This window comes from Schistocerca serialis, chromosome 2, assembly GCF_023864345.2.
Source record: "Schistocerca serialis cubense isolate TAMUIC-IGC-003099 chromosome 2, iqSchSeri2.2, whole genome shotgun sequence".
Taxonomy (NCBI): Eukaryota; Metazoa; Arthropoda; class Insecta; order Orthoptera; family Acrididae; genus Schistocerca; species Schistocerca serialis.
In genome coordinates, this window is record NC_064639.1 from 599,269,050 (window position 1) to 599,280,475 (window position 11,426).

The window sequence follows — 11,426 nt, forward strand, 5'->3', positions numbered from 1 at the left end:
ACGTGTTCTTGCGAAGCCAATATGGCTGTGCCACTCTCCACTTGCACCAATCGGGAAAAACGTTCTGTAACCTCTCTTTTTTTTTTTTTTTTTTAATGCCCCTCCATGGCCAAGAGGTGCTGCGGGCTACCAATGAAATGTACAAGTGACACGAAGTAAGAACAGAATTCAAATACAGTGTTTGTATACGAATGACCACACTACTAAAGTACAGACAGAAATGTTACTTCTAGACGTTTAGGGGATTGTGGCCTACATGAGTCATAGTGGGCGACAGAGTAGAAGAATGCAGAGGGTGGTCGACAGTAGGACCCAAACCAGGAGTATGTCCTTGAGGGTGACGGTACTTCTGGGACATCAGACATTGGCTGGTGTTGGAGGTGAATGACTCAGTGATGACAGCTGCCTGTGAGACAACGCTGCTTAGGCTTCTGAGGTGTCGGTGGATGTTGGAGGCAGTGGCTCGACGTCAATAGCTGCCGATGGGACGAAGATATTTCCAGGACGTAGGCACTGGCAGATGTCGGAGGCGATGGCTCAATGACAGCAGCCGCCGATGGGATGATGTTTGGTGAGGAGTGGCACCTGGGAGTGCGACAGGTGCTCATGACGAGGGTGATGAATCCAATCAGTGGGCTATTAGTGAATGTAACGCTTGGAGCGTGTACTAGTTCCAGTGTGGTCTGGTGGCAGCCTAAATACTCTCCAGTGGAGTGATACCAGTGTGACGCTGAATGGGCGTGTGATGTTGCATAATACAGGGTGATTCAAAAAGAATACCACAACTTTAAAAATGTGTATTTAATGAAAGAAACATAATATAACCTTATGTTATACATCATTACAAAGAGTATTTAAAATGGTTTTTTTTCACTCAAAAAGAAGTTCAGAGATGTTCAATATGGCCCCCTCCAGACACTCGAGCAATATCAACCCGATACTCCAACTCGTTCCACACTCTCTGTAGCATATCAGGTGTAACAGTTTGGATAGCTGCTGTTATTTCTGGTTTCAAATCATCAATGGTGGCTGGGAGAGGTGGCCGAAACACCATATCCTTAACATACCCCCATAAGAAAAAATCGCAGGGGGTAAGATCAGGGCTTCTTGGAGGCCAGTGATGAAGTGCTCTGTCACGGGCTGCCTGGCGGCCGATCCATCGCCTCGGGTAGTTGACGTTCAGGTTTCATAACTAACCTTTTTCGTAGGACTCTCCATACATTTGATTGTGGAATTTGCAGCTCTCTGCTAGCTCTGTGAGTTGATTTTCCTGGGCTGCAAACAAATGCTTGCTGGATGCGTGCTACATTTTCATCACTCGTTCTCGGCCGTCCAGAACTTTTCCCTTTGCACAAACACCCATTCTCTGTAAACTGTTTATACCAACGTTTAATACACCATCTATCAGGAGGTTTAACACCATACTTCATTCGAAATGCACGCTGAACAACTGCCGTCGATTCACTTCTGCCGTACTCAATAACACAAAAAGCTTTCTGTTGAGCGGTCGCCATCTTAGCATCAACTGACGCTGACGCCTAGTCAACAGCGCCTCAAGCGAACAAATGTACAACTAAATGAAACTTTATAGCTCCCTTAATTCGCCGACAGATACTTAGCTCTGCCTTTTGTCGTTGCAGAGTTTTAAATTCCTAAAGTTGTGGTACTCTTTTTGAATCACCCTGTATAATGATGTCAAGACTACAGTGCTCTCTATTGTGAGGTTGGCGCCTCCTGTGGCCACTGTATGGAGCTACAACGCAAACAGCCTGAGCTGTATGAGGCTGGGCTTAAAAACAGCTCAGTGAGTTATGGTATGTTGACTTGAGTTGCATATGCACGTCCACCAGCAGAGGCATCATCCTACAATACAGGCCTGGTATGCGGAGCAGTTTAGTCCCAGGTGGATACTATAGTCTGAAGGTGTACCAGGGATGAAGCCCACAGGAGTCTTTTACCACATATATGGGAGGGGGTAATGTTTAAGCAGTGTTTGCCAATGGATTGAATAATTCAAAATCAGCCAAACAAGCATGAACTAGGAGAAAAGAGCAGGATGTCCAGTCGCATCCATAGTGATGCAGAAGTGTAAGAACTACAGTTCAGTCTCAAAGGGTGCATCTCAAACAGAGGACTAGACTAGAATTAGGAAACACTGGTATTATAGTTGTAAACTGTCGTTGCTGTGTTTAGAAAGAACTGGAACTCCAAGTGTTCATAGAGAGCACTGAAGCAGAAATCGTTACAGGCACTGAAAGCTGACTAAAACTAGTGATAAGACCAGTCAAAGTTTTTACCAAGGACCTAACGATGTTCAGAAAGGAGAGATCAAATTGTTGGTAGTGGCGTGTTTGTTGCTATTAGAAGCAGTTTATGTTCTAGTTAAACTGAAGTAGATAGTATGCCATATGTTCGGTTCTCCCCGGATTTGTCCTAGTTTTGAGGGTGTCTTGGGGCATCCTATGGGGAGGAGGAGAGAGGATGTGAGGTGTTACAACTGGCCAGGTTAAACCCAAACCTTTTTCATATCTGGAGAAATTCGACTGATTGGAGATAAATAGATTGTAATACATGCTAGTTAAAATACACTATATAAGGACTAATACGTGGGTAGCTCGGTTCGTTAATATATAAAAAAGCAGCGGCAACCACATTTAGACGCTCTCCTATACACATTATTTTCATATTGAAAACAATTTTATATTCATTACTACAAATAAAATCGACATTTGAACATGAATGTCACTATACCGTCCTTTCATTTATCCCTGTTACAGTCAAATGTGATTTATATCATGGCTGCTTATCGGTGACAACTGGCCAACTTCTTGTCGACAGGCTGTATGTGTCCGAAAAAAATTATTCACTTTGACCCAAATGCCTGGGGTTTGCGAAGTCTTCGTTCGGAGTCGGCAATATCAGTGACGGCAGGCCAAGTGTGGGTACAGGTTATACTCGACGACTGGAATTAGTTAATAATTGGTTCCTTTTAACAACCCCCAGACTAAGACAATATAGTTGCTGAAGGGTGCCAGGAATATTTAAGTCTAATTTCGAATAGGTACCCGAATCTTACAGTTGTAGTTGGAGGAGCTCCAATCTACTTTCGAAATGTTGATGAAAATACGATATTCTTAACATTGCTGGTAGGCATAAAACATTGCCCGAAATTGTACTAAACGTATTATTTTGAGTAGTTAATTCAGGAGTTCATATGAAGTGTAAATGGTTGCGATAACATATTTAACGTTTTGGCAACAAACAATCCTGAGCAAATGGAAAGCTTCATAACAGATAGAAGGATTAGTGACCACTAAATCTTGGTACCAAGACTGAATACCGTAACACCCAACAAGACTGAATACCGTAACACCCAAATCCATCAACAAGAAATGCAGAATCTATCTGTTTAAAAAAAAAAGTAAAGATTCGCTTAATGGCTACCTAAGAAACAGTCTCCATTCCCGCCAAACTTTTGTAACCGTAGATCAGATGTAGCTTACATTCAAAGAAATTATATTGACGGCAACGGAAAGAATCATACCAAGCAAATTAACAAAAGACGTACCTAGCAGATCCCCCATGGTATAAAAATAGGTCAGGACACTGTCACAGAAGCAACGAAAACAGCATGCCAGATTAAAAGAACACAAAATCTCCAATATTAGGAATGTTTTACAGAAGTTCGAAACTTAGTGCGGGCTTCAATGCAAGATGGTTTTAAAAGTTTCCACAATGAAACTCTGTCTCCAAATGTGGAAGATATGTAAAGAGATTCTGGTCGTATTTAAAGTACACCAATGGCAAGATACGTTCAAGCACCTTCTCCGCGTTAGCGATGGTAATGTTACCGATGACAACGCTGCTAAAGCTAGTTACACAAAACGGGTTTTCTAAATTCCTTCACCAAGAAAAGATGCAGAAAATTTTCCAAAATTCAAATCGAGAACAGCTGCCAACTCGAGCAACTTAGAAGTCCATATCCTCGGTGTAGTCAAGTAATTTAAGTCACTAACAAAGGCTAGTCTCCTGCCCCAGGTTGTGCAAAAAAAATGGCAACACCAAAATATTTTAATGTAGAGTAATGAAATTTCGGGAATACATTTGCCTAGGTAACATATTTAAGTGATTAACATTGCAAAACCGCAAGTTAATGCAAGAGCGAGATAAGCCACTGCAAATGTTAAATGTTGGTACGTCAAAAATCGGTGTAACCGACAGAATGTTGTATGCAAGCATGCAAACGTGCATGCATTATTTGTACAAGTGGAGGATGTCGGTTTGTGGGTTGGAGTTCCATGCCTGCTGAAGTTGGTTGGTCACTACAGGGACGGTTAATGCTGTTTACGGATGACGCTGGCGTTGTCGTCCGATGATCTCTCATACGTGCTCGGTTGGAGACTGATCTGGTGATCGAGCAGGCCAAGGCACCATGTCGTCACTCCGTACAGCATGATGGGTTACAACGGCGGTAAGTGGGCGACCGTTATCTTGTTAGAAAACACCTCCTGCAATGCTGTTCATTAATGGCGATGCTCTGGTTTTCCACGAAAGGAAACTCAATGAAAGCTCTCTGCTTCGAACGAAGCTCCGCTACACACGCCGTTTTGAGGTCTAAGTACAGCGCCGCCACCTATGGAACTTCATGCAACTATAGGGGCAGAAGCGGGAATATTCCACAATATCCCACAACAAATCCCACATTTTTTTCAACCGAAATCGGCCGAGAAAAAGAAATACGTTGCATTACTTATTGAAAGTCCCTCGTACACTACTGGCCATTAAAATTGCTACACCACCAAGCTGACGTGCTACAGACGCGAAATTTAACCGACAGGAAGAAGTTGCTGTGATATGCAAATGATTAGCTTTTCAGAGTATTCACACTAGGTTGGCGCCGGTGGCGACACCTACAACGTGCTGACATGAGGAGAGTTTCCAACCGATTTCTCATACACAAACAGCAGTTGACCGGCGTTGCCTGGTGAAACGTTGTTCTGATGCCTCGTGTAAGGAGGAGAAATGCGTACCATCACGTTTCCGACTTTGATAAAGGTCGGATTGTAGCCTATCGCGATTGCGGTTTATCGTATCGCGACATTGCTGCTCGCGTTGTTCGAGATCCAATGACTGTTACCAGAATATGGAATCGGTGGGTTCAGGAGGGTAATACGGAACGCCGTGCTGGATCCCAACGGCCTCGTATCACCAGCAGTCGAGATGACTGGTATCTTATCCGCATGGCTGTAACGGATCGCGAAGACACGTCTCGATCCCTGAGTCAACAGATGGGGACGTTTGCAAGACAACAACCATCTGCACGAACAGTTCGACGACGTTTGCAGCTGCATGGACTATCAGCTCGGAGACTATGACTGCTGTTACCCTGGACGCTGCATCACAGACAGGAGCGCCTGCGATGGTGTACTCAACGACGAACCTGCGTGCACGAATCCCAAAACGTCATTTTTTCGTATGATCCAGGTCCTGTTTACAGCATCATGATGGTCTCATCCGTGTTTGGCGGTATCGCGGTGAACGCACACTGGAAGCGTGTATTCGTCATCGCCATACTGACGTATCACCCGGCGTGATGGTATGGGGTGCCATTGGTTACACGTCTCGGTCACCTCTTGTTCGCATTGACGGCACTTTGAAAAGTGGACGTTACATTTCAGATGTGTTACGACCAGTGGCACTACCCTTCATTCGATCCTTGCGGAACCCTACATTTCAGCAGGATAATGCACGATCGCATGTTGCAGGTCCTGTTCGGGTCTTTCTGGATACAGAAAGTATTCTACTGCTGCCCTGGCCAGCACATTCTCCAGATCTCTCACCAACTGACACGTCTGGTCAATGGTGGCGGAGCAACTGGCTCGTCACAATACGCCAGTTACTACTCTTGATGAACTGTAGTATCGTGTTGAAGCTGCATGGGCAGCTGTACCTGTACACACCATCCAAAGTCTGTTTGACTCAATGCCCAGGCGTATCAAGGCCGTTATTACGGCCAGAGGTGGTTGTTCTGGGTACTGATTTCACAGGATCTATGCACCCAAATTGCGTGAAAATGTAATTACATGTCAGTTCTACTATAATATATTTGTCCAATGAATACCTGTTTATCATCTGCATTTCTTCTTGGTGTAGCAATTTTAATGGCCAGTAGTGTATACAAACGATTTGGGAGACAATTTGAACAGCCATCTTAGATTGTTTGCACATGATGTACTTTCCACCTAGCAAAGTTTTCAGAACACCAGTATGAATTACGAAATGATTTAGGTATGATGTCTGTATGGTGCCAAAAGTGAACAATAGTAAATGCGAGGTCCTCCACGAATATACTAAAAAGAATCCGTTAAATATTGGTTACTTGATAAATAATTCAAATTTAAATTTTTAGATTCAATCTAAACATCTAGGGATTACAATTAATAGCAATTAAATCGGAACGTTCACATTGGAAGCGTCGTGAGGAGGGCGAATCAAATAATGCGTTTTATTGACAGATCACTTAGAAGATGCAACAAATCTTCTAAAGAGATCACCTACACTAAACTTGTTCGTTCTCTTCTGGGATCCTTATGAGACAGGATTGAGGGAGAACATCAACAAAATTCAAAGAAGAGTAGCTTGCTATGTATTATGCTGAAACAGGAGGTGGAGTAATAGGCGAGTTGGAGTGGCAATCATTACAACAAAGACGTTTTTTGTTGCGGCGAGATATTTTCAGGAAATTTCAGTCACCACTTTCTGGTCAGAAAGCTAAAATATTTTGTTGAACCCCACCAGGTAGGTAGGAACGACCATCTTAATAAAATAAGAGAATTTGGAGCTATTACAGAAAGATTTAGGCGTTCATTTTTCCGACTAGCTACTCAAAAGTGGATCAGTTGACCAGTAGTATGAAAGTGGTTCTGTGAGCCCTCTGCCAAGCACTTGGATGTGAATTGCAGAGTGGTGATGTAGATTTTGAATAACTGACGAGTGACTGTTAAGGAAATGGCAAACCACATGCGCATTAGTCATAGTTTCGCATTTGACATCTTCCACAAAAGGCTCAAATTTCGTAATCTGTGCAAAATATATCCCAAAGCAACTCCAAGAACCCAACAAGTGCAGTCGTATGGCAATCTGTCTGCAGCTCGTGGACCATAATGTTAATGTAGGTGAAATGATCCTAAAATGAATCATCACTGCAGGTGAAACATGGGTTAATCACTTTGAACCGAAGATCAAATACAGTAGCATGGAATAGAAACCCCCATGATCTCCAGCGAAAAAGAAATTCAAGAGTCAGCTCTCTGCAGGATAGGGGGTCCCCACAGTAGTTAAGTTCACACAAGGGCCAATTTTGGATCATTCCCGGAAAACAAGTCAACAGCAAACAGTCGATGTTACAGTTATATGCTTTGCTGAAGCCAGCAATTTGAGACAAACTATGAAGTCTTTTGTCAAACTCCGTTACTTTTTTTGCAAGATAAAGCACGTCCACATGTTGCAGCCCACACTGTCTAGACATTTCAGAATATGTATTTGGAGTTGTTCGAGCACGCTGGACACAGTTCTGACCTCGACCCGTCGGATTTCGATCTATTTGGTCGACTTAAAATGGTTTAAGAGGCCGTCGATTCACTTCTGGTGACACGAAGGAGATAGCGCATACGTGGCTTGCCGCTCATCGGAAAGGTTTTGTGCGTACTGGAAAGCTTGAGCAACGATGCACCAGTTGCTTAAATAGAAGAGTGGCCGTGTTTAAAAACGATGTCGCTGGAAATTTTGTGCTAAATTAGAAGACTGTTATGTAGAGTCTTTTTGTCTTGTTCTCGTAACACCTACATTGTCGGCATACTCCCTGCAGGTGACCTGACTGCACCGACGTGTTTTATGTAGAATATTGTTTAAATTTTAACAATAAAGTTATGTAGAGATAATAAGTAGCAGAGGCAGGCTTATCTTCCTGAACCATCGTCGTACGTCTCAAACATATTTTGGTATGTTGACGTTAGTCTGGTAAAAGGTAAAGCTGTCACGAGCCCTAATGGTTTGAACACCAGTTATTGAAAGTGGTATGTCATTGCCTTCCTCCGACCTTTGAACTGACATAATCTTTCCAGACAGCTATGGGGGGACGTACAGTTTAACATGGACTCTAAAGCACGGTCCAACACGCTAGCAAACATTTCCAGAGGTGAAAGACTTAATAAATGACAGATAAATCCATAAGACTAACCAGTGATCGAATTCGAAACCTTCCGATCCACAGTCTGCACTGTACCATTTTCGTTTTTTTTTTTTTGCTTTTATTTTTTATATAAGTTATATATGACAGATAAATATCGAATGAATGATTTGGGATCGAACCTGAGACCTTTATATCTGTAGTCTGATACTGCACCATTTTCATTGTCTTTCTATATAAATGTTTTATTAAAACGTAGCGGGTAATATATCTCTTCAACGTAACATAACGACCACGACTCCTCATCGAAAAACTCAAATAAACGAGACTTGTTTTTAGAACACAACCACGTTACCGCTTCTGAAAGAAACAGAACTCTTCTCCTGAAGCATATAACGGGGTGTAAACGATCACTGTTCACTTACAACGTATACTACTGTGGTGTAGGGGAAGTGATGATTAACAATTTGACACAGGACAGTTGTGATCTACCACGCCAGGAACCAATCTTAAATTGACATACAAAAGCCGCTGAAGCTATAGCGCAAGTGCACCGCACGAGATTTCGGCTGCAATCTGTCCTTACTACAAGATAACAATGCTTGTGAGGGATAAGTTCAGATCGAATTGAAAAAGTAATGAGTTTTTGCATAGCTTGTTCAAAAGTCTCTTCCTTTGATTATCCTCACAGGGAAGGTTAACTTACAAACGTTAACGACAGCCAGTAGAATAGGAAAGGGAGAAAATATTAAATACTTGTATCTCGCGAGCAGCGTTTGCGCTGTAGTTTCAGTGGCTTTTGTAGACCAATTTGAGGTTGTTTCCTCTCTCGATAGACCACGAGTTTGTCTTGACTTCCCCTAAACCACCGCGTAACCAAGTCGCTTTTGTGAAACAAACAAGTCTCGTCTTCAAAAACAAACAAGACTCAACCTCTGAAACGAACATACTCATTTTATGAAGCTAACGAAATTTGCCCTCGTAACACTAATCATCTTGTCCTCTATGAGAGGCAGTCAAGTAAAAACCCGTCACTGTGGGGCCACGGAATGGCTTCATTGAAAAGCAATCACCACACACATTAAGACATTTATCCCACTAGGAGACGAGACGGTCAATTCCTGTTTCGTAGAACGAGGTCGGCCGCTGACGGATCCCTAATCGCACCCACTCTTGCACTTCCTCGTCCTACTCAAATCGACGACTACGCATGTTCCAGGTCGCCAAAGATGTGGAAAACACACGGTGAAAGATCCGGCCTGAACGGAGGACGTTGTAGTGTTTCACAGCCATCTTACTGAAGTGTAGCCCTTGTCCGATTGCCACAGTGGGGCGGGTGTTATCGTGCACAGAATGATTCCGTCCAAGAGCATTCCTCGGCGTTTAGACTTCATGAGGGGTCGCAATTTCTGCAGATTGTCTTCACAGTGCTGCACACTGATTCTGGTTCCGCGATAGCGGAGTGACCCTGCGGCCAGCGGAGGAGGTCACCAAGACCTTAACGAAATTTGTGTGAACAACTTTGGATTTCTTTCGCGAGGTAGGAGTGGAATGTTTCCACTGTTGGCTTTGCATTAACTCAGGCTGTCGGAATGCTGTCGGACGGAATCATCCTACAGCACGATAACGCCCGCCCCCACACTGCCAATAGGAAGAAGGCTACGCTTTGGTTGGGAAACAATGCAACATTCTAGGCATAGCCCCGATCTTTCACCGTTTGATTTTCACATCTGTGGTGACCTGGAGAAAGACATGCGTGAACTTAGGTTTGAGTTGGACGAGAAAGTGCAGGAGTGGATGCGGCAGCGGGCGACTGCATTGTATGAAACAGCAACTGATCGCCTCGTTTCCCAGTGAGGTCAATGTATTAAGCACGTTCCAGTTACTTTTGGATGGAACCACTCCATGGTCCTGTTGTGGTAGGTGTTCGGCGTTCAATTTACTTCCCCTTGTACAACATACGAGAATCATATTCGCACCTGCGAATACTGCTGAACTTTGGCTGCACTGTGCATTGATGACAATGAAAATTTGTGCACGGTCCGGGACTCGAAACCGGAACTTCTGCTTGACGCGAGCGGCCGTCTTGACCATCTCGACCACCCGAGCACGCTCCCCAGACAGACCCAAACTTCCATAGGTCACCCCTCTCGTCTACCTCCTACACTCGCACAAATACTGTGAGTTCCATGCAAGAAAAAACGTACGATTAAAGTCGAAGCGCAGATATTAGATATGAAATACTATACTGGAATGTCTGTATTATTCTGATTTAATTTGAAAAGTCCTTCAGGCATGCACGCATGCAGACAAAGTTTAGCAATACTGGCAAAAGCGAATACGATTCTCGTATTTCATATGGCTGTCGATCGCTGCAGGGCCTATTCCTTCCGACATTCACGCATGCTTGAAAGACATTGAAAAGTACGTTAGAACAGCACGGGTACTGTAATATCGTATAGCGTTATAAAACAGGCAAGGATGCTCTTCTATAACAAACAGGGCTCCCCACAAATTTCCAAAAAATTGTAGACTAAGTGAAACTTCTCTTCGAAAACAGCGAGGCTCGTCTGTTAACCACAAAGCCAGCGAGGCAGCGAAGCAGATCAAAAGGTCGCTGCTCACCTGAAGCCTGAACCTGCCGACGGGGGGCTCGGCGAAGCGGATGCCCCTGAAGGCGTAGTAGGGGCCCTCGCGCACCCCCCGCAGCGTGGCCTGCTCGTCGCCGCGGTAGATGACGACCGCCGGGTCGTCGGCGGGCGGCTGCGGGGCGGGGTCTCCGCCGACGATCCTCTTGCGCCGCACCAGCTGCTCCCCCGCCCCCGGCTGAGCAGCCGCGGCACGCAGCACCGCCCACGCCGCCAGCACCAGCACCGGGGCTGCGCTGCTCCTCCTCCACATGGCGCGCGTCTTCTGGCGAGGCGCGCCCGGCCGAAGGCTGCCTCGGCCAGCCTTCTTATCTGCAGGAAGCACGAGCTGCGCACTCTCATCTTCTCGCTGCAAATGTTAAGCCGCGTCCACACGCGCATCTACAGCGACGCCAAACTCAATAGGACACTACTGGCCATCAAAATTGCTACACCAAGAAGAAATGCAGATGATAAACAGGTATTCATTGGACAAATATATTATACTAGAACTGAAACGTGATTACATTTTCACGCAGTTTGGGTGCATAGATCCTGAGAAATCAATACCCAGAACCACCACCTCTGGCCGTAATAACGGCCTTGATACG

The 11,426-nt window shown here is 44.5% G+C and overlaps 1 protein-coding gene across 1 annotated transcript in view; it reads right to left on the bottom strand.

Moving 5' to 3' along the window:
* The window catches only part of LOC126457634 (pyrethroid hydrolase Ces2a), a 172,874-nt gene extending 161,783 nt beyond the window's left edge, over window positions 1-11,091 (bottom strand). Inside the window, exon 1 of the mRNA XM_050094105.1 lies at window positions 10,814-11,091. Coding sequence (XP_049950062.1) covers window positions 10,814-11,089 — 276 coding nt within the window. The 5' untranslated portion in view covers window positions 11,090-11,091. The remainder of the gene's footprint in view (window positions 1-10,813) is intronic.
* Window positions 11,092-11,426: the final 335 nt, after the last annotated feature.